Raw genomic sequence first — 27908 nt, 5'->3', positions numbered from 1 at the left:
GTGAGTCCTGTGAGTCTTTTACAGTTCTGCAGATCCCACCACCTTGAGATGACTGTCCTTGATAACTCCTGTAAAAAGCCCATTCCAAACCAGGGGGGCATTTCACAAAACCTCTCCTTAGTGACAAATGACAGTTTCTGTTATAAGCTACAGAAATCCTCGCTTCTGATTGGTTATCAGCAGATCTGTCACTGATTTTTGTCATTTGTCATTGAAAAAAGGCTTTGTGAAACGGGTCCCTGGAGGTTCTTGATCCATTAAGACGGTGTGAACCTCTTTGAATGGTGGGCTCCTTGATGAAGCTTTCCTTGAGAGACTTAATGTACCGGTACTCTCTGTACTGCAGCCATTGTGGTCCAGCTTAGATTGGTCTGGTAGCCTGTTGAAACAGAAGTATCAGATTCTGGTCTACTGATGACATCATTCCTCTAAAGACCCCAACTCTACGAAGTAGCTCAGTGCTCCTTAAGGGCCTTAAGGTACAATCTTAGACTAATCTTGAATTGAATTGAATTGGTTTGGTTTATTGAGAAATCACATCAAACAAGCAGCTCGCAGGCTGAAAATGTTCAATTTACAAACAAGTTAACAATATAGAGAGATATAAACATATACAAAACTAAAGTATATATTGTAAGTCATTGTAAGATGAAATCGAAATTGCAAAACAAAGTTATACAGTAATGTAATAATATACTTTCATGTTGAAGAACCAAGACGGTGGCAAGGAGAGAATGGAGAAGAAAAGGGGAAGTTGTTTGAGCGAAAGAGTTGAGAAAGTATTTAACAATTGCTAAACAAACATTTCTATTACAAAAAATGAAATTAAGCATTAAAAAAAAAAACCTATTGGATGGGATGAAATTAAACCGTAAAACCGTGGAACTCCTTGTAGCTTTGATTGGTCTGTTAGCCAGTTGAAACAATGGTATGAGATTCTGGTCTACTGATGACATCATTCCTTAAAAGACCCTAACTATACAAAGTAGCTCAGGGCTCCTTACGGGCGTTAAGGTACAATGTTAGACCAATCTTTGAACTCCTTATAGCTTTGATTGCATGGTCTGGTAGCCAGTTGAAACAGAAGTATGAGATTCTGGGCTCCCGATATGACATCATTGCTCAAAAGACCCCAACTCTACAAAATAACTCAGTGCTCCTCAAGGGCCTTAAGATAAATCTTAGACCAATCTTGGAACTCCTTATAGCTTTTATTGGTCTGTTGCCAGTTGAAACACAAGTATGAGCTTCTGGTCTCCTGATGACATCATTCCTCAAAAGACCCCAACTCTACGAAGTAGCTCAGTGCTTCTTAAGGGCCTTAAGGTACACTCTTAAATGAATCTTGGAACTCCTTGTAGCTTTTATTGGTCTGGTAGCCAGTTGAAACAGAAGTATGAGATTCTGGGCTCCCTGATGACATCACTCCTCTGAAGATCTCATCTCCTTGAAGTAACTCTCCTTGAGTACCTTAAGGTATTCTCTTAGACCAGCTTGGTCTAACTTGGAACTCCTTGCAGCTTGGATCAGTCTGTTGGCTAGTCTGAACAGTGGTCGCATCTTCTGGTCCTTCTTGACAGATTCTTTTTGGGCCTGTATTAAAACATGACAAGAAAGAAATCGTGCTCTAAAATGTTCCCACTTGTGCTCAACTAACAGGGACGACGCATACCTTTCCAAAGAAACAAACTTAGAGCTTTATATATTGTGAATACTGCATTTTGTTATTATTATTATTTATTTGACCAATCAGAAAACAAAAAACAGTGAGTATGACAATTAGATAATACATAGAGATTTCATATTACATGCAAACAACAGTTTCAGGAAAGTGGAGAGGAGAGAGAGAGAAGGATACAATCTGCTGGTCAGGGGTGACAAAAGCAATTAAAATTGCTATTACTTAAAATCATGTCACCCCCACAGGCTGCATCATACTGCATCAAAGAATGTCTGTACCAGCTAGGTAATTTTATCTGGGTTCGTAATAGTGGCAATATTGCGCTCTACATCCAGCCATAAATTGCCTTTGACCAGAAGGTATTATATATTTATTTCAACCCAAACCAACATGATGTTTTTTTTCTTTTTGTATAACATTTCTTTCTCATTTGACAGGTCAGATAAAAGAGCTGCCAATTCGTACTGGACCATTTCACTAATATATTTAATGGTTTATTATCTGTATCTTATTGAGAAAACTAGTATGTAAAACAATTAAAAAATAGAAAAATCACTCTGTTGAATGAAATTTATGTACTTTCAAATTTTGGTATAAATACATCAGTACAGCTTGGATACTCTTAAATATAATGACTACTAACTGCTAGATTGAAGATAATTTTGTTTTGTTAGACTATAAAAAGAATCATGTGAGTTGAAAAGAATGTAAAGGGTGCCTCACCTTCCTTTGGTGTGCCAGCTTTTGTGACAGTGCCTTGGCCTCTCTGACGATTGAAGGTGGTAGTGCGGATATCTCTGCTAGCTTGATACCTGTTAACAGACAAGCCTTAAATGATGGTTGCATAGAGATAAAGGCTACCTACATTTCGTATTTACCTAGTTATGTATGGCCACCAAGGGATCTCGACCCTTTCAGTGCAATGTGCAATCCAAGCCATAACATTTTAATATTGTACCTGTTTTTCTTTGACATAACAAGTTTTCGTCTCCTTGAAATTCGAAATTGATTCATGGCATTATTGGCGTTTAACTTCTTTCCAACATTAGGAAATATAAATCATTGAGGTCCCAAAATCTCCTTAGACTATTGCCTACAGGAAGACCATCATAAAGAAAAGCTGTAAATATATAATTCTTTAATCTTAAGTATGTTGAATATTGATTTAAATTATTTGTATGCGCCTTGAGCATCTCTAGAGATGGATATGTTGCGCTTTATAAATATTGTTATTATTATTTATTTTATTTTGTATAATTATGATTTGACAGCCTCGAACAGCCGTACATGCATCAATTGCTGTTTGATCGATGATTGTTTTACCCGACTGCTAAGAAAGCATGTATATGCTTGTCAGTAAACAACCAGGGACCAACTGCTTCTAGTCCTCTCCAAAGGACTTCGTAATAAGGATTAATGCCTTACCAATGGGCACAAGCGCATTGACTTGGTTTTGAACCCCGGGACCTCCCAGTTATGAGACCACCTCTCTACCTATGACCCATCGCACTTCCTGTTTGAATCATACTTTGGGGGGGGGGGGGGGGGTGAATCAAGCACCCAAAAGTGAAAGTCAAAAGTCACAACTTCTTTATAACTCATTCAAGGTTGTCCTCTCATGCGCTCCTGGGGTGTGTTTCACAAAGCCTTTTTTCAATGACAAATGACAAAAATCAGTGACAAATCTGCTGATAACCAATCAAAAGCAAGGATTTCAGAATAACAAAAACTGTCATTTGTCACTGATGACAAGTTTTGTGAAACACTCCCCAGGTGAAGATGAATTTATTTAGCTCACCATAGTACTGTTCTGTTGTTCTTCCTCTTGACAGGATGTGAGTGTAGCTGAGCCTGTTGTTGTCCTCACCCTCAGCTAGAGACTGCTCCACTTGGAAGTGGTAGCTAGAACGAGGGCATGGATACTGATTTCAATCTTCCATACATATAGTGATCTGGGACCCATTTCACAAAGCGTTTTTTCAATGACAAATGACAAAAATCAGTGACAAATCTGCTGATAACCAATCAGAAGCAAGGATTTCAGTAGCTTATAACAAAAACTGTCATTTGTCAGAGATGACAAGTTTTGTGAAACCGGGTCTCTGGACTTTAAAAAGTGACCTTAAATCCTGTTTAAAGTTTTACCGATCTGTCCCTCTCATTTTTTCTGCTTTCCTCCAATACAAATGTCTGTCAAAGCTGGATTTCCCTTTATCATAACCCTAAACAAAAAAGCTGAATGTGACTTGGCTAAATATCCCAGCAGACCTCAACATCTTCTTTGCATCTTATTATATGAGCTTTATCATCTAATGTCAAACTTACTTTCTTCTCATCATCTCATCTAAAGTAAAAGGGAAAAAAATGCCCCATGTAACTATATCGAAATTAGAAGTATGATATCGAGGAGCGACATGAATGCATAGATGTACTGTTGAAACTTAAATTCACATACAATTCATATCTTTTCGTTGCCGTTTGTTGAAATGAAAATGATCTTACTTTTCAACATTGGGGTAGAGAGCATCGAGGTTGGTGAGTTCCATGAAGTGTGTTGCAAAGAATGTGAATGCTTTGAGACTGAGGAGGTATTCACAGATAGCATGGCAGATCCCAACACCTTCGTCGCTACTAGTGCCTGATAAAACAAAATCATGATAATAAAGTGGGTGAGTTCTTTAAAGGGACTTTGTAACATTGTTCAGATGAGAGAAAATGGTGCTAAGGTAGCGACTTCAATGCTAAATGTACAATTAAAGATAATCTGGAAGTTTGAGTGAAAACGGGCCATCATTAATGATTAAAATTTGGAAAAACTGATCTAATCGATTCCTTAATTCTCCCAACTATTTTTTTTTCCAATGTTATTAGATTTTAGGTGAATGTAAATTTTCACAAAGCAATGAATTGGCTCTATATACCATTTCAGACAATTAAGTGTTGAAAGATTTTTAAAAGCCTCTTTTATGTCTTATTTTCAAGGAAAAACTGTTGGGAAAATTCAAAAATGGTTGGGAGAATTTACTGTTAATCACTATTAGAGGATGTTGCATAGTGACGCCTTCAAAGAAAATCATAAATATCTTTGTGGTTTGAGAATTTTCTCCGGATTCTTTGCCTGTTGTAGAAGTAGAAGTACAGTAGAAGGAATATAATAAGTAACATTTCATACAAAAATTAGACATTTTTTTCATCAACCTCCCAAACCTTCATCGCTACTAGGACCTGATAACAATTACAACAATCCAGCAAACTCGAGAGATCCTCAATATTGATAGTGTTATTGTACCTACCTCTTCCAAGCTCATCAATAATGACCAGGGATTCATGAGTACAGTTCTGCACAATGTAATTGATTTCTCTCATCTGAGTGAGGAACAAGGAGAGACACACCATCATCAGGGGGGATTTCACAAAGCCTTTTTTCAATGACAAATGACAAAAATCAGTGACAAATCTGCTGTCAACCAATCAGAAGCAAGGATTTCAGTAGCTTATAACAAAAACTGTCATTTGTCACTAATGACAAGTTTTGTGAAACGCCCCCCTGTTCACACTTATATTAGAAGCATACAAATATTTGTAACTCAGTTTTCATAAAACATAAAGGATAAAGCTACTAAAAACAAAGAAATATTATATTTCATGATAAATAAGGTGACAGTACCCATAGGTTTTTGGTCAGAGAAAGGAGATGTCGTAAGCGACACACTATTTTGTTACCACATTTTTAGACCGTTTGAGTGGCGATGAAAATATGAGGATTTTTTGCTTTTCTTTGGGGGGTTGTCAACTTTCTCATGCATTTTAAGTAATTGGAAAGTTGAATCCATCCTTTTCGTTCTCACATTGTCCAGTGGGCCCCGCTCACCTAGCTATCAAATTGAGAAGAAAATAAATTGATTTCCATGCAATGGGGCAGTCAAAGAACACCTCAGCATTCTCATGAAATAGTTCACCACTCATTCAATCCACACAGAAGAGCTTCTTTTCCTGCAAGGCATAGGGGAATGAATTCTTTCCACCTCCATTCACTTTACACACCCAGGGGGGTGCTTCACAAAGATCCTAAGTTGAACTTATCTCTAAGTCGGACTTAACAATCATGGAAAGCCATTAGCATCTATGAAAATATTTTGTAAAAGTTAATTTAAAAGGCATAAAATGTTGATTCAAATCGTTCATATTTTCTATTATCAAGGAAATTTCATGTTCTTGACCCGGAATTTATAAAAAGTCTAAGATACTTAGTTTTTTCGCTTTTGAATAACTTTTATTTTAAGGCTACAAATGGTTCTATTTTTTTAAAGTCCAACTTAGAGTTATGTTCGACTTAGGATCTTTGTGAAACACCCCCAGGTGTGAATGTACGCTCTGAAAGGTCATGGCCCTTACCTCTAGTGTAAAGGAGGAAGCGTTGGTTTCGATGTCATCGTCACACCCGATCCTTGAGAAGACCTGATCACAGATCCTGAATGAAGCGTACTCTGCTGGTACGAAGCAACCTATCTGAGCCATGATCTGAAGCAGCGCTATCTGCTTCAGGTACGTAGACTTGCCACTCTGCATGGGAAACGACAAGTATACTTAGCCCCTATTCACATTATCAACATTCTTCAAAGGGTTTCATAGTAATTAAGAAGTATACTTAGCCCCTTTCACACCATCAAAATTCTCCAAGGGGGTTTGCAGTGATCAATGTTATCATTAACGCAATGATAGATACTGCAATATCACAGAGTATACAATCACAAGGAATGGTACTTTTTGTAATACTACATATAAACCATAAATAATGAGGAATCTGTTGGAAGTAGAACCTGTTGAGTCACAGCTGAAGCTTACCGGGGTATTCTTTTTATTTGCACTGATATTGGAAACTGTTTTTTGATGAGTTTGGTCTCTGATTGTACATTTCACTTTACAGAAATACCTTACTATTGATTCTAAAGTTTTACAAAAACACTTTTGATAATAACACATGATCTCCAGGTGAGGTGTGAAGAAGAAGAATATTTAATTCACAAATTGAGGCTAACAAAAGTCTAAATGGAAGCCTACACAGAACATCTCTATCAAATTATGTAACCTTGATGTGACCTTAAGAAATATAATGCAGTAGAAGGTTGATATACTTACCATATTTGGACCAGTGATGATAAGGAAGTTACCCTCCTCTGATGCATACTGGTAGAATAAGGAAAAGAAAGAAAAAGGTGAAGACAATAATGAAGATCATGATTCTTCTTTTCTTCTAAAACTCGAAAGTAATTTACAGCATGTAAATGTATAATCTCTTCATGAGACCTTCTTTCTGCCTGACTGTCAGTGTGTCTGTCTGTCTGTCTGTTTCTCCCCCCCCCCCCTCTCTCTCTCTCGTCTGTGTTTCTGCCTCCTCCTCTCTTCTCTGTCTCCCCCATTTCTTAATCTGCTTTTCTCCCTAAATCCTCTCTAATAAATAATAATCATCTTACAATGTTGTTTGGAACGGGCGGATCAAAGGAGATCTTGTCGAGGATGGGATGCCTTGCCTGCTTGATGGCTAACGTATCAGTGAAGTCTGGTCTCACTGTAAAGAGAACACCATAATACAAATTATAGATAATACAGTCAAACATGCTTTAGTGACCACCTGTCTACAAAGGCAACATTTGTTGTTTCCCTTGAAAATGGTTTGTCATTGAATCATGTACTGAAGGAACCTGTCTACAAAGGCCACTTTTGTATTTCCCTTGGGCGGTTGCTATAGACAGGTTTGACTGTAATAGATAAATGAATAATAGAGTTCACACTTTGTATAAAGCTCATCAAGAGGAAATATTTACAGATCTTAAATAGTTTTACATTAGCGCAAGACAGCATAAGCAATTGTGATCTTGGATTTATGGTCTATCTACATGTATTTTAACTCAAACTTATGGAAACTAACTTTGGAAGTGCATCAGCAGTTTGACATCAGCAGTTTGACATCAGACAAAGGTGGTAAAAGCTTCAGAGTGCACTCTATGGGTTGGCAGAGAGTTTCCTCAATGACTTTGGCGTTACAAGGAAATGATCTTAATCTTATTGAAGGACACCTTGAAGATTGGAAAGTGGTTCTACATCAGCTGAAGACAGCAACGTCCATAATGTACCAAAGACATGTAGGGCTATCCAATCAACCTGAGGGATGGTTTGATGTGATTTCCAATAATCTTTGTCCTTTGATTTAGATCATGCCATCTTGATGGAAATAAACCTGAAAGTTCTGAAAAATGGTTCCACATCAGCTGAAGACGGAAAAGTCAACTGGGTACTGAGTCGTGTGGGACTGTCTAATCAGCCTTTGGGATGGTTCATGTGTTTCCAAAAAGTCTTTATCTTTTGATTTAGATCATGCCATCTTGGTGGAAATAAACCTGAAAGTTCTGAAAAAGTAATTCCACATCAGCTGGAGACAGCAAAGTCCATTATATTTCAGAGACATGTGGGACTGTCTAGTCAACCTTTGGGATGGTTTGATGTGATTTTCAATAAACCTGGTTCTTTTATTTAGATCATGCCAACTTTATGTGGAAATAAACCTGAAAAGCTCTGAAAAGTGGTTCCATATCAGCTGAAGACAGCAAAGTCCATAATGTTCTAGACTCACGTTGGCCTGTCTAATCAACCATTGTGATGGTTTGATGTGATTTTCAATAAACCTGGTTCTTTTATTTAGATCATGCCAACTTTATGTGGAAATAAACCTGAAAAGCTCTGAAAAGTGGTTCCATACATACCTGCCAACCTGAGACAAGAGAAATTAGGAGTAAATTTTTCTGGATGGACTACGAGGTCGCGAACCACCGAAGGATTGGGGTAGTAGCCCGTAGATAGGGGGGGGGGGGGAACTAACGATCACGTTCGGGCTGCGCTGTGTATATCTTCTATGAGCGCGAGCGCGGATGTTGGCGTGATCTGGTTATCAGTGCTGTGTTATGCTTTAGTCTTATACATACATACATACATATTGGTATTTATTGAGCTCCTTTACATGAACATGCTCAAGGCGCTTTACATTTCGAAATACAAACATAATAGTTATATACTCTCCAAGTGCATTACACTCTAAAAAAAAAAAAAAAAAAAAAAAAAAAAAAAAATTAAAAAATTAAAAAAAAAATCGGAGTTTTGAGGCATGCATTCGGAATTCGGAGTTGGTATGAAAAATTCGGAGGAACTCCGCCTAAATCGGGGTGGTTGGCAGGTATGTCCATATCAGCTAAAGACAGCAAAGTCCTTTTACATCAGCTGAAGACAGCTTAGTGCAATGAGTGCAACACGCAGCTGTGCAATTCTTTTAAGGTCCCATTGTACTACTTGTAGCTGTCAGTGACCACGCTGGGTGGTCTAATCCCTGGGGGCCAAACTAGTACACACAAGCTTTAAACCTGTGGGCTCAGATATTATGTTATAAATAACCTTTGCCTAATCATCAAACTAATATAAGATTTCAGGGGGAAAAAAAAAATCTTTTGTAGATCAAAGAGTACCCTCACATCAGCTGAAGACATCCTAGAGCAACACGTGTAACATACCGCCTCAGAATTCTTCTCAACCTTCAGGCCAAGAGATTGTGTTAAAAACAACCATTTCTTGATTATCAAACTAAACCAAGGTTTAAGGGAAAGGACTACAAATTTAAATTTCAAATTTTTGTAGATCAAAAAGTGCTTTTACATCAGCTAAAGACAGCCTAGAGCAACACGTGCAAAACACAGCTGTGGAATTCTTTTAAACCTGTGGGCCGAGAGATATTATGTTATAAACAACCATTGCCTAATCATCAAACTAATTTAAGATTTCTAGGGAGAAAGAAAAAAAAAATCTTTTGTAAATCAAAAAGTCTGTTCACATCAGCTGAAGAAAGCACAATTCAGCTCTACATCTCTTTCCAATATTTGACTAGTGTTCTTGATAATGATAAAATGACAATCAAAATTGTCTTTACTCCTCCTTGCTATTACAACAAATAAATACATACCATAGTCTGAGAGAGTGCATGCATGGGCAAACGAGACAAGCATGTCAATAACTGAAACACACTCGGCTAGTTTGTAGAGGCACCCTACATGCTCTCGGATGTCATTCAGTAATTGGCTGACCACACTGTAAAGGGGATGCAAAACAAATGGTACAATAACAAAAATATATATATTTCTATCACTGAATTTGATAGTTTTAATTTAAAGGTAAAGACCAGTATTGGAAACGCCTAATTTCAAAAAATGAAATGGAAACTCTCATTACCAATCATGTGAAAGAATATGTTTTGACTAATACATGATGATAAAAAATTTGCCGGGAAACCGCCTACTAATTCATATATTTGGTAAATTTCTTTCTCTCATGGTCTGTGAGAGATATAGGGTAGTCCCATATACATCTTTCTGTGTATAGTGCTTGTAACTTTACGAAGAATGGGCCAAATTTCTTATCATTTTGATGATTCCAGAACCTTGCAGATGCTAGATGCTAGATGATCAACCTTTTCTGATCGATTCCACAACGTTTCTTTCACAATGCAATCGCATGACCATAACTGGTCTTTACCTTTAATGCCTCTCTTGCAATGATTAGGTATTTTTAATGAATATAAAAATATATACATAACACAAGACTTTAGAAGCATTTTAAAAATCAATTTGTAAATACCTCAAAATGTATGAATTTTTTTTCTTTGATAAAAGTTATTTATTTCATTCTAGAAATTTAATAAATCAAGTCCTATATAAAATTTGCCAAAATTGTAAAGAATATTAGTACAATAGTTCCTTGCTTTGATACAAATATTGCTAATGTAGAACGGTATCACTGAATACGTCCCAAAACGTATGTCCTTTTCTGACCAATGCTTTGTATGGAATAACGATGTAATATGTCACGGGTAAAAACATTTTGAAAAGACTACTTTAAGAGTTGAAATGTACTTACACATTGGTCATGAGGTATATCTCATTCAGTGATTCTCTCACCCTGTCTGTATGGAGAGCAGTGGAAGCAGTTTTAAAAGTGGAACAGAATGAGTCCTGAATTTTGCCATTATCGATACTAATGTGTTAGATGACAAAATGCAAATCTGACTGATTTTGCACTGTGGTGCCACTGTACTGTGTTTTTATTGTGGAGTGGACATTACATCTCAGCAATACAGGATACACTTGGGGGAGGTGTCCTGGGGGTGTTTCACAAAGATCCTAAGACGAACTTAACTCTTAGTTGGACTTAAACATTATGGAGAGCCATTTGTAGCCTAAAAATGAAATATATTCATAAGCAAAAATTCCAAGTATTTTAGACTTATCATAAATTCGACATCAAGAACATGAAATCTCCCATGATAATAGAAAATATAAATGATTTGAATCAACATTTCATGCCTTTTAAAATAACTTTTACAAAATATTTCCAAAGATGCTAACGGCTTTCCATAATTTTTAAGTCCAACTTAGGATCTTTATGAAACACCCCCATGGTCTAGTTTCTTGATAACTGGACTACTGATCCCATGGTTGAGGATTTGCATTCCACTAATGGCATGAAGAAGACAGTTATACCGACACCTAGGCCTTAAGCAGTGAAAGAATCTCTACCTACTGGGTAGCCATTTATTCACCTGGGTCAAGACTGGCCAGGGCCTTGTTTCATAAAACTTGTTATCAATAACAACTGCCATAGATCTATGAAAAATCTGCTCACAGCCAATCAAATGCCAGGATTTCAGTAGCTTATAACAACTATTGTAACTTGTTATTGATAACAAGTTTTATGAAACAAGGCCCTGGCCAGTCTTGACCCAGGTGAATAAATGGCTACCCAGTAGGTAGAGATTCTTTCACTGCTTAAGCCCGCCTTACTACAGCCATTTTGTATCTTTGAGAAAATGTGTACTTTATAAATTCAAATAGTATTGTTTGTTATCATATCATTAAAATAGCAGTGTATCTTTCCCATGCAAAGTAACTTCTTGCTATTATTATCTGAAAATTTGACTGACAAACGTATGACTATTTAAAGTTAGAAATTAGCATAATATTTGTTTATCAGTCCTTTGGGCCAATCTTGTTATGTACTTTGTCATGTACTTTAAAACTCACATTTACAATAAAGAGGAACAATGATAGGCTTTTCAATAGCATAATAATAAATAAAAGTGTTCTACTTACCATTCATTTTGATCTGGGAGACAAAAATAAGAGGAGTGAATTGAGAAAAATTATACAATACTTGTACTGTCAGGACAGTTTTACCTTTACTAACTCAGAATTGGACTTGTCATAACCAAAGCCAATAACTCGTCTTACAACACATAAAGGAGCCTTCACACTTTCTTAAAACAAATTTAAGAAATGGCCGTGTATGAATTTTAAGAGCCTGAATACACACAAATCTGAACAGCAGGGCTCAAATTAATTTTTTGTCCACGGGGGCTCTTCCCCCCCCCCCCAAAAAAAGAGCCCCCGTGAGCAACCTGACAGGGGCGATTATGTAGCTCACAGGGGCGAATCGCCCAACGCCCCGTGTATTTTGAGCGCTGCTGAACAGATATATTCATGGGGGCTGGATGGAATAGCTGACAAAAATGGAGTAAATTCAGAATGACTTTGAGTGAATTTGAAACTAATAATTAACTGACATATAAAAAACCAGAGAGAATGCTGAGCGAATGTCAGTGATCTCTATTACACATATTACAAACGACCTGTCCATATATACGGTCTGCAAAGAAAAATTGAACACATAATGTACAATAATAATAATAATATTGGATATGTATATAGCGCACATGGTGCTCAAGGCGCTCCAAGTATTACCCCCGCTCTGCTAGGCAGCCGATTTTGGCGCTCACAGCATTCAAGGAATTCCTTCCTACCGGTACCCATTTAACACCTGGGTGGAGAGTGGCAAATTTAGATTAATATCTTGCCATAGGACATGAGTGCTGCGGCGGGACTCAAACCGAGGACCCTGTGATACACAGTCCAACGACTTATCCACTAGACCACAATACCTCTACACAGTACAGGCATAAAACAACACATGGCACCATAACAGGGTACCAAAGCTAACTCACTGGCCAGGCCATAATGAGTTCATGCACATACCAGATCAGTGGTGGTGAAGCTCAGGGTATTTTTAGCTTTCACCACTTTGATGAAGACAGGCGGTAGTGATTCCACGGGGATGCTGTATTTGCCCTTACAGTAAAGCTGAATGAAGAAACCTCTCGCTGTGCTGTAGCTTGTCCTGAGCATAAGACCATGCTCATCCGATAGCTGCTTGATCATCTCTGTGAAAAGAAAATATTAATGTATTAGCAAGTACAGGTAAACCTGTCTTTAGCGACCACCCAAGGGAAACACAAAGAGTGGTCTTTGTAGCCAGGTTCCTTTAGAACATGTTTCAATGAGAAACCATTTTCAAGGGAAACAAAAAATGTGGTCTTTGTAGACAGGTGGTCACTAAAGCAGGTTTGACTGTAGCAAGTATGCCAAAATACAATTTCAGACAGGATTACTTTAGGAGTTGAAATCTTACATATTTGAGAGTTCTCGACAATAAAAAAAATGGAATACATTATGTACTAATTCCAGTAAAATGGTTCTTGTAAATTCTTAACATCGGTATATACTCTGTCCCCTTAATCTGAACAATTTTGACAAGTGTGACAAAATCAGCTACTTCGCAAAAAGGGCTCTTAAAAGCTAAAAAAAAAGACCTACGTATAAAAAAGAAAGGAAAATAAAGCCTTATTTTCTAGTGTAAGTGTGAACTAATCATCGGAAGCATAAATGTCTGATTACTTGAAGTTGCTAAAATAAAGTCACTGTTTTAGAATTGGTAAATAATCTGCAAAAGTAGTAGTTACCACTTCAGAAAATAAAGTCTATGGCCCAAATTCACAAAGCAAGGTTTGAGCTCAGACCAAGGTTTGAGCTCAAACCTCCTTTTGTTCTTTACAAACCAGGTTTGTAAAAAACGCGTAAAATGCGTCATATGACGTACGAAAACCAAGGTTTAATTGTCGACAAACCTCCTTTGTGAATTCGGGCCTATAGGTTTAAACACTTGTATACTAATTAATAAAATGTGTATCATTATGTAGTATGATATTGATATATGGAAATTATGGAACGTAACATAGATGTGATATATTTTAAAAGTAGAAATACTTTTCAATTACCAGAAATGTCATCGACTAGTTCTGTGTAAGTCCTTCTTGCCACATCAAGTAAACCTAGAAGAAAAGATTATCAGCCTATTCATCTCTCTCTCAAATTGGAAAGAAATACAATTCTACAATGTAACCGATTGGGACATAAACACTCTGCAATCCTTTGTAATCTACAATCACATAAATGACCTAGATGCATAAGTAGATAACCATCCACTATAATTTGACCTATTCAATCGTTTATACTCCTTGAATTGTATGATTATCATTCCTAAGGTAATACCCTTTATTATTGTAAACAAAATTGTATGGAACATTCTTCCGCAATGTGATTGTCAAGTTCTTGTAATCTTCAGATAACAGTAATAATACATGTACATTGCATAACTCAATGGTGCACAGCATAATATCCTAACAGTGTAAATAGTTAACAAACACATCCAAAATCCAACTTTATCACATATAGGCGTTGTTATCATGCCATCAAAAGTTTGCCAAAAGTTTGTGCTATATAAAATGATAACACGTTACAAGTACCATTGTTTGCACAATGATATTTTCCATTAATTATTGATCTAGTGCTATATCTTTCATCATGGAGTAACATTTGTCTTGCTTTTTAAAATTTTTTATAAAGATTGTTTCGAGCTTCTTACCATTAATTTCAGGTTTAACAGCAAAGCACTTCTGAGTCCTCATGTTAAGAGTGCCTTTCTGATATCTGGTTTCATCATTAATCACTGTAGCAATCTTCTCCAAGATCTGTTGAAAGCGAGTATCTTGCAGAGTCTGTAGTACAAGGGATAAGAAGGATATGTAATGCTTTATGTTTGAAATGTATCATGGTAATGATTAGTTAATAATCTGTATGAGCTTCTGATGTATAATGAATAGATAAGGACTTACATTTTTAATCACCCTAAGCATCTTATGAAATACCACTCGTTGATTACCACCTATTTTAAAACTCGTTGCTCCGCTAATTAGTGGCAAGTATAAAAAGCTCTCAATTCAAATTTTTTACATGTTGAACTCCACACAGTTATCTCAGTCATCTATCATCAAATACATGCATCAAGCATTTCAACACATAGACTAATATAAGATTGTAATTTGTCTCTTTTGTTTGGACCTGCTCGAGGCATAGCAAGAGGAGTTAAAAAAATAAAATACTAAAAACCATAAAAACCAGTGCTCTCTTTTTTTTTCTCTCTCTCTCTCTCTTTCTCCCTCTCATTCTCCCCCCTCTCTTTCTTATTCTCTCTCTCATTCTCTCTCTCTCTCTCTTTCTCTCTGTCTCTCTTTCCTCTGTCTCTCTTTCTCTCTCTCCCTCTCTCTCCCTCTCTTTCTTTCTCTCACCTTGTGGTAGGCTTGAGGGAGTTTGGACTGGGCTGACTGCAGGGCCACATGCAGGGGCTCAACAAGCTCCAGCGTGTGCTTCAGGTGGATGACATTGGTGATCTTCTGCTCAGACGATTTCACAGATTCCTCCTTTGGTATTTGGACACACAATGACAGTAGGTGGTCCACATCGAGGAACCTGGACAGAACTATGGGGTTGGTAATTTAAGACAAATGCAGCCAGTGTAATTAAAGACATCGTTTAACAATGTTAAATCTGAGATGCACAACCCTACATGTTATCAGTGTCTGTAATATGGTATAATTATTGAAGCCCTAAAAAAAAAAAGGCGCTTCAAATGATCAAGAAGTGCCTCAAAAAAGTAAAAATCTTTGAATTACTGGTTTTACTATACTTGTTTTTCCCAATAGACTGTAGTGTTATGAAAACCGTTTGGCAAACACAGAATTTGGTTTCGATTTCCAATCATAAATATCTTCATAATCAGACAGGCGATCGGCTTGTAAAAGTCATGGGTTTCCTGACTGACCTAAAGGTTTATAAGAGCTAAATCCAGGATTTTGTTTCAGAATCTGAGACAAAGTTACCGGATTCCTTTAATGAACTAAAATGCAGTTGACACATCTCATTATTTGTATCTTCAAACGAATTATCTTACTCTACAGATGCACCATATGGCAGAAAAAATATACACCGTAAAACATTGCCGAAAAAATGCTTATACCTTACATAATAAACTCCAAATAAATTGGTTCTATTAAAAAATAAAAAAAAAAGGAGTCCAAATATTTAGACCTAAATTGCATCTCATCCAGAGAAATCATACAAATGTAGACGGTTGATAGTTTCTGTAAAACAACCTAAAATGGGAAGCTACAAGAATGTAGCATTATTTCACGCCGATCTACAGGAATTATTATTTAAATATATAATTATTCATTGAGGGTCTATAGGTCTTCTTTTGCCTGTTGAGAGCCAGAAGGTTCTTAACTCTGTGTGAAAGTACATGAGTTAATCCCCTTCTGGCTCCAAACAATGATGGACTTCGTACCTGACTGCAAATTATAAAAGAGTTCCTCATTCTCTGTTAGCTCAGCCACAACATCCAGGCGAAGCTTGATTGTTTCTTCATCTTTACAATCAAAAGAAGGCAGAAAATTGATATTTCTTTTATTATCAAACGAAAACTCATTCCTAAATGAGAAAGGAAGACATGCCACCAATTATTTGGACCAAAAGAAGCCCAAAATACAGTCAATCAATCCACATTTAAAAAAATGAAAACAACTACTTTAAAATATGACATCTTGAAAAAGAGTTTTTATTTAACTATCACTTTGTGTAAATCTTTTTCAAATTCCTACTCATCAGAGCCTCGTTTAGATATGACGTGGCACTAACAGCCTTTAATTTTAATTGCATATCATGTAACATGCTTCACAATTCTCTAACTTATGACACGGATCTAAGTGAATACGCATAGGACTATTGGTGCACGCATGCAGTTGTCATTCATTCACACATTAAACAAAAAGACAGGCGCGTCTTTTTTGGTGGCTTAATTACCGTGTCATACCTGAGCAAACATTTAATGCTCAAAGGAACAATGAAACACATGAAAGACATGATTTACAGGTCTGTCTGACTAATAAAAGATTTCTCAAACGTTGTTGACTGCTTCTTTTTTGAGGTGATTGAAGTATGGTTTGTAAATTTAAGATAGATATATTGATTATATTTCCCTCCTGATAGAATGAGTGAGAGAAAAAAAATAAACAACCTGCTTAAACTTTTCTCCTTGTGGTCCTTACAAGAGCCTTACATCATATCTTGACCTATAAATACTTACCAAATGGAGGCTGTAAGATGTTTGACCGCATCAAACGAGCTGAGAGAAGATAACCAGAAAGAGAAAATGTGTTGAAGGTACCAAACATTTAGTCATCTGGGAATCATGAACTTCTACATTTAAACAAAAATGATCTTGAAAAGACATGGATTTTAACCCATTGGAAGCACAATATGAAATGGTCAGTCACTAAAGTTCTGATACAGAATCTTTGTACACCAATTTGAGTCCCTGAGGAGTATTTCTACTATATGATTACCATGAGGGCATACGGCAATTACTAACACAAAGGCTTTTGTCATCCAACCAGCTCCCCGTTTCTTTCCTGGGTAAGGAGTGGCAAATGTAGATTAATGCCTTGCCAAAGGACATAAGTCCCATGTTGGTAATCACTCTTATCATTATATCTCAAACATCCCTCAAAGTTATTACAAACCTCCTCCCATTGTCTTTGTGTAATTGAGAACACCAAACAGAGTGTGGTCACTCTTGGGGTCTTTCCGGTTTTGAACCAACTCCAGATTTCTTGCTGTAACTGCATCTAACAAAGTAAAAGAACATGTCACCTCAGCATTGATTATTCTGATCTTTCACGTAGACATCTTATCAAACACTACTTATATCTCAAACTGGGTTAAGAAAGAGAGCTTAAACTATGAATGAATTTTAATCTTTATTATCATGATGAAGATCAATCAAAAGTCTACAGACAAGCATCTACTTCATTTATTTCATTCTTTATCTAACACTCATTCTTATCAGTCATAAACCTCAAACATCCCTAATTGAATGTATTATAGACTATCGAATAGAGTGAAGAAAGGAAGATTTTGTACTATGATTGGAATCTGATTCATGTCACTATATAGTCAAAATGACCACCACCAAAAAGATGTTTTTAACATAAAAAAGAAGCCATTTCTAAAATAATCATGGTGAAAGGGGTCATAAGTGAAAGAAATTCCTCCCAGATAAGTAAAGTAATGCACTCTAGTTTAGCCAGAATGGTCAGGTAGGTGTATAGCACCCCTCTCCTCCCTCCTTGCATTTATTTTCCTAGTCGATTATGCTAAACATTATGGAAGTACATGTATGTCATCACATGAGAAAATATATACAGATAATGATGCTTAGATATTGAGTAACAAAAAGTATGTTTTGACATGAAGTTTTTTTTCCCCTTAAAATTACAAAGAAGGTTGTATAATATAGAACCTGAAAGCAGACCCCAGACATACCTATTACAGCTGACTGTTCACTCCCTCTGAAGACCACTTTCAGTGAGTTTGGTGCATACACAGAATTCTGGATGAACTCTACATACTTCAGAAGAGCAGCAGCTGCTGCCAGACAGTAGTACCTATAAACAATAACCACAACAAAAAAGCAAAGGATTTTACTTTTTAAGCCCAAATATCAAACATCTATGGGACCTTAAAGGGGTTGTAGCATGGCAAATACTGGTTAAAGTCATCTACAACTTTTTTTTGGACAACTGCACGTAAACGAATGGACTTGATCGAAGATCAGCGAGCGCTAGCGTTCTCAAAACAGACCAAAGTTCTCCTCACGCTTCGGTTTTCCGTATGTTACACGCACGCGAATACTGCCGTCGCGTAGTCGTCATACCTAATTGGCCCCTGTTTCAGGCAACGGGAAAGACATGTAGTCTTGTCATGCTACACCCCGTTTAATGTAGGCTGTTAAGATGGTCAGAGAATAGGTCATAATTGACGAACCAGGAACAATCTAGTGCCTGGTTTCACATCCCAGTGATTCAAAGTAAATCTGCCATTTTCTCTGATATGCATGGAAGGACCAAACTGTCAAGTAACAATGATTTTAATATTCATATAGGAGATCCAAGTCAGAAGGAATTTACATGATCTTATGCCTTAGTCACATCTTTTCGTATTTGGCTTGCAAATTGCTGGTTTTTATGGCAAGCCGTCTTAACATTTATTCCTATTTCTTGATATCAAGAAATCAAATTCTTCATATCAAAAATTACCATTGCTTCACAACAGAAAATCTTTTCTTGATAAATGTTAAATGGCTTGCCATAAATATGCAGTAATACGCAAGCCAAAATATGCAAAGGTGTGACTGAGGCATAAGACTATAACATTGTGTTTTTTAAAATGAGATTGCTGTCTGATTGTGTAGTTTGCATTTGTCTTTATAGTACCATGCCTTTCAACTGTTATTCTGTTATGCCTGGTTTTTTTTTGAAACTCTACTTGCAAAATAAAATAAATATGAATTATATTAAAGATAAACTTGAGTTCTGGTAATGCGATTGCATTGTAAAAGAAAAGGTGTGGAATGAATCAGAAAAGTTGATCATATAGCATGTAAGTAATGGTGTGTAATGCAAGATTCTGGAGTCATCAAAATCATCATAAATTTGGCAGAGTCTTGGTAAAGTAACAATCACTTACACAGAAAAATGTATATGGGACAACACACATGGTGTCGGGGCTAGTACTACCCTGATTTCCTTATCTTTTTATGCTCATTACTCAGCCAGTATACATTTTCTTCCAAAATTGTTTGGCACATGACATTTATTTGTAATCTTGAACATTCAGTGTAAGTTTCGTTAGATTCTGTGAGAATTCATTTTCTTTTTTTTACCAGAACTCAAGTTTATCTTTAATGAAGTTCACTTTTTTTCAAGAATCTTATATAATTATAAATTTTTATTTTTAACAAAAACAACCAAGACACCAACAAAACTATTTTTATGAAGCTTGTAAGCCAAACTTGCAAACATCATAACACTAATTCACAGCATTTGTTTGGATTCATGAACAAGGAAGATGAAGGATTCTTATGTTCTCACAATAAATAGTAGTATCAACTGTTGGATTATGAACATACAATGCATAAAAATACATTAAAGTAATCATAGAGCTACATCATGTATTTCATATATTATACTCACTTTGATGTGATTTCCATTTCCACTGAACTGAAGTCTGCAACACACAACTGCTTGACCACTGACAGTCCTGCAACAAGGGCACATTCATAAACTCTTGAATGATCTAATTCAATTTAACACAGAGCTACCAAGTGTCACGCATTTGGTGGGTCTGAAAACGCTCTCACACACGATTTAAAAAAAAACGTTATACGTACGTTATACCCTCGCGCGCCGAATCATAAAAATGTCACGTATACCGGTAGCTGATCTTCGAACTTGGCGTCTTTGTTAATATACACTATTGCCCATAACGTTAGAATAACATTTCCTACCTCTTTTCATTAAATGATTGTGAGAATATGATTTATTCTCGATAGATAAAGTTATAATTATTCCCTGAACTTTTAATGTCTGTGACTCTTTGGATTGATCACTAAAGTTCTAAGCAGCTACAAGCTTTATCTAACAAGAATAAAACATATAGTCACAATAACTTGATGAAAACAGGTAATGAAATAAATTTCCAACTTTATGGGCAACAATGTAAACAAAATATCATAGATTGTATTTACTTGTTAAAGATATAGACAAGGGTTTTGGGTGCAAAATATCAATTCAATATTGTTTAAATATTGCCTTTAGAGGTTTAGATGGCAATACTTCAACCTAAATTTGCAAAAAGCAGAAATATATGCCCAAATGTTCAATGATGAAGTGCATTCGCGATATCTATCCAGGCCGTATCGATATGACAATTTACCAAATATATCAATTAGTAGGCAATTTCCCGGCAAAATTTGTATCATCACGTATTAGTCAAAACATATTTTTTCACATGATTGGTAATAAGAGCTTTCATTTAATTTTTTGAGAGGAGGGCGTTTCCAAAACTGGTTGCTACCTTTGATGTCAAGTCATTTACATTGATTCATATATAATCTAATAATTCATCTCTGAATCAGAACTGCACTGCATTGAACAGTCTGACCCAATATCAAATTTGTCTACAAAATGCAACAATGCAACTTAGTTGTTAATCCTGTAATATACAAAATCTATCTCACGTCCTCATAAACAAAGTTATGAGCAATCATTGATATCGTCGGCCGGCTGGCAGAAGGGCGTTAGCGCACGAACGACTCAAAAACTACTTTTTGAATTATTCGCAATCAAAGATTTGTTTTATATTTAAACTGCTTTCCATCCCGAAAAGTGGTTTAAAACTTAAAAGACTAATAGAAATGTTATAGTAGAACACGACCACAATTTTTGTGTGGAAATAAGTTAGTTTTATAAAAGTTTGAGGCGATTTAGTGCTAACGCCCTTCTGCTTAACGTTTCATTTTTTACCTGAAACTCGGGCTAATGCCCTTCTGCCAGCCAGGGGACGATATTCACTTTTGGTCAATACCTTTTGTTTCATTGAAATATTTGCGCTGAATCGTCGTCACATCAAGACCCTGAAAATTATCACTGATAAGCTTGAAAAGCTTTGTCATTGCTCCTCCTTCACACGCTGTATGGGACATAATGATCTGTCAAGAAAAGAACAAATAAAACACACAGAATTTATTCATTTATTTATTCCGTTTGATTTGAACAGGGTAGCCCGTCAGTTATCAAAGTACTGTTTTCCAGGGGGCCCTATTAAACAAACAAATTGAAAGCCTAAGTAGATGAATAACAAGCTTCGAATTTTACACTATTAATGAAGGCCACTTTCTCAAACTATAAATATGCCTCCCAAATTAAAATAAGAATCTAAATTTAAAAAAAAAAAGAAAAAAAAAAGAAGTAAATTATGAATACAGAATACAGGAATTTCATGAAAGAAATAATAATAATAATAATAATAATAATGGTGGCGTCTTAAATAGCGCACATGTCCGTCACGTTGTGACGCTCCTGGCACTGCCCTGATTATTACCCTGGCTATAGTTTAATTCCAATATCTTTTTGACACACAATATTTTTGGAATAAGTCCCCACAAATCAACACCAGTCAACAGAGAGTTGATATGATACTCTTTGATTAAACAGGAGGAACATTCCAAGGTTATGTTGTGAATCAAGCAAATTAACATTTTACTGTGCAAATAACTTACCTCAATTGGTTGCAATACTTGTAGCTTTGTTGTTACTTTCACATAGGTCTGACTATCTGAAAACTACAAAAAAGGGAGTCGGTACACTTAATCATCTACACCTACCAGAGAAGTCATCATTAAACTTCTTTGACTTTGGTTATAAATTTGGTTACTGGTGTATATCAAGAAAGCCTAAAATACTAGTAGCCTAAAACACAGACTTTAAATCTTGATTTTTTTAAAAAAATTCAAAGTGAAAATGAGGGTAGTTGAATATGGATTGATGGACATTGCTAGGCTTAAGAACCGGTATTGCTTTTCCCCAGAGATGTAAAAAGAGCTTTAAAAAATACACAGGAGCGGTGCATGATTTACATCTCAAAAGCTCAATAAGTGCTCTGGTAAAAAACAATAATATACTGTAATATCACTGTGAGATGATCGCACTTCTAGACCACTAAATCCTAAAAAAGATCAAGCGGACAGAAATGGACTTTTAAACTATATCATTAACCTTAGCCTTAACCTTAAAAACATTCAACTATGCAAAAGTATTATGCAAAATCATTACCTTTTAACATGTTGACATGAGAATCACACCTTCATGTTGTGTTTATCTATGGCCACTTGAAAAATACATGAGAAAAAATGTGGTAACTTTCTACAAATATATTCTAGAGCTAAATCAATAAAATAGTAACATACCTGTGAGAGTATCAGTTCAGGCTGTTTGAGGTCAATACTAGCCATCCCTATCTCTCCCTGTGCAATTCCTCTCCCTTCCACAATTGCTATCATAAAAAAAATTATAATAACAACATTTATAATGTGCTCATATCCACCCCAAGGTGCCTAACAAGGTAAATACATTAAACATAAGAAATTACACAAGAAGTTACAGAGAACGAAAATGATTTAACACAATAAAATATAATTCATTAAACAACATTAATTACATCAGATTTGAAATACATTAAGCTATTCAATAAATAAAGTATTTAAAAAAAAATAGGAGGAGATAAAAGGCAATGAAAGAACAAGATGGAAAGTGTGATAGTAAATGAAGAAAATAAAGTATAAATATCAAATTAATAAAGAATTTATCTTCCAATGAATCATACATTCGTAAATGAATGCTAACCAGTCGATGAAAAAACAAAACAATACAGTTCATATCTCCCCATACAGTAGGCTTTTTATCCTACTTGTATGTTGTCAAGAGCTAAATTTGTATGCACTTGATGGATTTTGAACAGTTGGGCAGACATCAAATTGTTCTACCATAATCATATCTGATTGATACACGTCTGTAAAGCCCCAATACACACACACTAATCAATTGTGAATTGTATCAATAGCTTTGTAAAGTGTCCTCATTTGCCTAAAGCACGGATAGAGAAACATACAGACAGAGAGGCAGACAGACGTACAGAGAGGCAAACAGATGGACAGCCAAGATTGGAGAAAATTGGTTAGATGGAGGTAGAGCAGAAGAGAGATAGAGACACTGAGGGACAGGTATCAGAGTGAGACACAGATGTCTTCAACCACACATACAGTATTGTAGTTCCACATCTACCTGAGACAGTGATAACACTAAATCCATTATGACACGGTCAGCTAACTCTGAGCCACACATACAGTCTTGTAGTTCCACATCTACCCGAGACAGTGATAACACTAAATCCATTATGACCAGGTCAGCTAACTCTCAGCCACACATACAGTCTTGTAGTTCCACATCTACCCGAGACAGTGATAACACTAAATCCATTATGACACGGTCAGCTAACTCTGAGCCTCACATACAGTCTTGTAGTTCCACATCTACCTGAGACAGTGATAACACTAAATCCATTATGACGCGGTCAGCTAACTCTGAGCCACACATACAGTCTTGTAGTTCCACATCTACCTGAGACAGTGATAACAATAAATCCATTATGACACGGTCAGCTAACTCTGAGCCTCACATACAGTCTTGTAGTTCCACATCTACCTGAGACAGTGATAACACTAAATCCATTATGACGCGGTCAGCTAACTCTGAGCCACACATACAGTCTTGTAGTTCCACATCTACCTGAGACAGTGATAACAATAAATCCATTATGACCCGGTCAGCTAACTCTGAGCCACACATACAGTCTTGTAGTTCCACATCTACCCGAGACAGTGATAACACTAAATCCATTATGACCAGGTCAGCTAACTCTCAGCCACACATACAGTCTTGTAGTTCCACATCTACCCGAGACAGTGATAACACTAAATCCATTATGACACGGTCAGCTAACTCTGAGCCTCACATACAGTCTTGTAGTTCCACATCTACCTGAGACAGTGATAACACTAAATCCATTATGACGCGGTCAGCTAACTCTGAGCCACACATACAGTCTTGTAGTTCCACATCTACCTGAGACAGTGATAACAATAAATCCATTATGACCCGGTCAGCTAACTCTCAGCCACACATACAGTCTTGTAGTTCCACATCTACCTGAGACAGTGATAACACTAAATCCATTATGACACGGTCAGCTAACTCTGAGCCAAGGAATAATTTAACTACATATATATACCACAAAAACAATACCTGCAATACTGTTCCCACTCTTCTAAACCATATCCTTTAATCTGTAACCACCAAATCGTGTGTGATGAATACTAACTACTATACTATAATTATGGCAAACATACAAATACCTCAAGAAAAGAAGTACTTCTGGAAGTGTGCAATTGATCAATTGTATAAAATCACTGAGACATACCAACAAGAACAGATGACTGAGGGTTGACACCAAGAGCTGTACTTGAACTGCCAAATACTGTACTCCTAGACCCAGGGGTTCTCCCAGGGGTCCTACCAGGAGTCCTCAGTCTTCCGCTGCTTGATGTGAGCTGGGTGTAACACCATGATCTAACAAAGAAATAAGTTACCACCTGTATTAAAGTACTGATCAGGAAATTGTATTGCGCTGCGAGCAGAGCTTTAAAACTGTGGTCAATGATTTGATTACAGGTTTCATTTCATTGTTGTAATTCTCTCTATTTTCTTCAATGACCCACATTTGCAGTATCACAATTGACATTCATTGGTAAGATATACATGTAGTTATAGCTGTAAAGAAAATGTTGTTGAATTATTCTTGACTTTCATATTAAAAGATTATTTCTCTGACACTAAATAGAGCATAATTTTTTTAATGTGTCAAGACCAAAACACTGATAGTTGTAACATCTCTTTCAGAACTACACTCTTCAAAACTTCTGTGACCTGTTTAAAACTTTTCCAACTTCTTCTTTCTTTTTTGTCTTTTCATGTTGGTGCTATAAATACTGAAAGTGGAAAACAAACATATTCTTTGTGTTGGGGATTCATATGATTTCATTTTATTATAATCTCTGTTCTCTTTCTTTACTTTTTTGTTATCTATCAAATTTATCGTTTATTCCACTTAACATTCCAACATTGTTTTACTATAGAGAAACAGCATTTTCCCTCATGGCAACTACATGATTTAACCTTTTAATCATAAATCAATGTTGTCTCACATAAAGGTATATCAACTTTGGTGAGTAGAAAAGTTGTGAATCCAAATAGTGCCACAATGACATGCTTCTTTGATACTTAAACCCAAATCACAAATATGCCATAACATCATATTGCATATGTAGCATCCATCTAATTCCATTTGCCTGTGTATAATTGTAAAATTAGACATCCTTGTATTGTGCATTTTCAAAAGTGTAATTTTGTATCAATTATAATTTTCACATACCTCCCTGAGCTGTTAACCCTCTGTGGGGCCCTACTTGTACTTGTACTAGCCGATGACATGAGAGTGGTATTAGGTAGGGTTGACACAGCTGAATGACTGATACTGGACATCCTGCCATATTCCCCAGAGCTGCTACCAGTGTTCCGTGATATAGATGCGGAGGGCCCTGTTGTGCTCCATACTGAACGGTTCAGAGGCCTGGCACAAGCAGGAGTCTTTGCACTGCCTGTGCCATAGATTTCAAAATCTGTGGAGTAATCAAAATAGCGTTGAGTAAAAAACCGGGAGATTGCGGGAGAGCGGGAGTCTCCCGCTACGAGCTGGTGGGCCGGCGCAGGAGAATGAGCGTGGTGGCGTGAGACTCCCTCCAAATGCGGGAAGGTTGACAGCCCTGATTAAGGCTAAGGATATAAAGCGTAGCTTAATAAAAGTTAAAGCCCTACTGTCCTACTTGTAGCTACTTGCCCCCTCTATATAGAAAACTTCCCCAATCGGTGCCTGTTGGTCCCCCAATCTGATCCTCTTTTCCTTCTGTTAGTTGAGAGCTGAGTTAATGAGATAGCCACCTATCAGTGACCTCGCTGTGTGGTCTAATCCCTTCTGGCCCAGTGGAGTTAGTATTGACGGTCTTTAAAGAAAAGGCCTAGGGGTCTAAGTAAATTCAAGAGATCTTGGCTAACATCAGAATTAGGGGTAACACTAACAGTAACACTAGTCTAGTACTACTTGGTAAATAGGTAGACCCAAAGCCTGGGCTGTCAACCCTCCCGCATTTGGAGGGAGTCTCACGCCACCACGCTCATTCTCCCGCCAACCCACCAGCTCGATCGTAGCGGGAGATTCCCGACAGCCTCTTATTTTTTCGTACCACAGCGAGCCCAGATTGAGCTCGCAAACAAAGGAACATTTTTTTCATGCCACAGCGAGCACTTATTCAGATTCAGAAGCCCCCCCCCCCCCCAAATTTCATAGACTCTAGCCTAGGGTCTAGTCTAGACTAGATCTAGGCCTACGAACTCCCTCAGAAGTCAAAGCAGTTCCCCAAGGCCATAGGCCTAGAATCTAGGGGTACTACCGTAGATCTAGTTGACAGACAGCCCGGCGCCGGCCCTGACAAGCCAGGCCAGGCCGAAGACTAACAAATTTATCTTTAAGTAAAAACAGCCAGAGCTAGATCTAGACTAGGCCTAGAGGGGTCTAGATCTAGAATCTAGTTAGATCTAGGCCTAGACTCTAACTGTTAGATCTACTACTATCTAGCCCAAATTTTCTCTCTTTCGTTCGTTAGCCTCTGATTTGGGTAGGGTTGGAAAGAGAGGAGCCGGCCCTACCCACATAAGAGGCTTAACAAACGAAAGAGACAGAAAATTCTGGCTAAGGGTTCTAGACCTAATAGTCTATCTAGAACTAGATCTAACTGTTAGATCTAGATTCTAGAGTCTAGTTAGATTAGGGTCTAGACTAAAGTTAGATCTAGATTCCACCCTCCCCGTTGAGCAAATAATTGCATACGAATACGATACATTTTTGGTTCATTTTACACGTTAGGCGGTAACGTTAGACCTAACTGTTAGATCTAGGTTTTTTTTTCATAAACCGGGAGATTGCGGGAGAGCGCGAGGAAGGGCGTGGTGGCGGGAGTTCAGCTCCCGCTACGAGTTGGTGGGACGGCGGGAGAATGAGCGTGGTGCATGGCGTGAGACTCCCTGGCCTCCAAATACGGGGGGGTTGACAGCCCTGAGACCTCATCAAATTTTGATTTCAATAGACAATAGATCTAGCCTACTCACTATATTTTGAGCCCAAATTCATTGCCCGTCTCACTCTCAGTGAATTCCAATCTAGAAGGTGCAATAGACTCTAGGTGTAGATCTAGACCAATATAAGATCGAAAATAGAGTCAGGCCGTGCCAAGCCGTCGTCGATCGCGACATGAACGAAAACATTTACCGGGCCGGATGCGCGTCATATTTTTACCTATTTTTTCGTATACGTACGGCGCGCGGCGAGCCCAGATT

At 37.0% G+C, this 27908-nt stretch overlaps 1 protein-coding gene across 1 annotated transcript; it reads right to left on the bottom strand.

Annotated features, from left to right (window-relative positions):
* Positions 1–178: 178 nt before the first annotated feature.
* On the bottom strand, positions 179–27707 carry LOC575381 (mutS protein homolog 4). Its single transcript, XM_030973110.1, has 27 exons — positions 27681–27707; positions 25891–26137; positions 24880–25028; positions 22811–22896; positions 22124–22186; positions 21430–21553; positions 20037–20103; positions 18328–18449; positions 17526–17630; positions 17090–17128; positions 16292–16372; positions 15237–15427; positions 14534–14666; positions 13887–13940; positions 12808–12992; positions 11869–11881; positions 10637–10682; positions 9687–9811; positions 7156–7250; positions 6821–6868; positions 6077–6244; positions 4975–5047; positions 4184–4319; positions 3480–3583; positions 2405–2493; positions 879–1593; positions 179–497 (listed from the first exon to the last, which is right to left on the bottom strand). The coding sequence occupies exons 1-26, from the start codon at positions 27700–27702 to the stop codon at positions 1423–1425; spliced, it is 2736 nt and encodes a 911-aa protein (XP_030828970.1). The 5' UTR covers positions 27703–27707; the 3' UTR covers positions 179–497; positions 879–1422.
* Positions 27708–27908: the final 201 nt, after the last annotated feature.

The sequence above is a fragment of the Strongylocentrotus purpuratus genome, unplaced genomic scaffold, assembly GCF_000002235.5.
Source record: "Strongylocentrotus purpuratus isolate Spur 01 unplaced genomic scaffold, Spur_5.0 spur5_scaffold_6, whole genome shotgun sequence".
In the NCBI taxonomy this organism is placed as follows: domain Eukaryota; kingdom Metazoa; phylum Echinodermata; class Echinoidea; order Camarodonta; family Strongylocentrotidae; genus Strongylocentrotus; species Strongylocentrotus purpuratus.
This window is presented reverse-complemented; position numbering and strand designations above follow the sequence as displayed.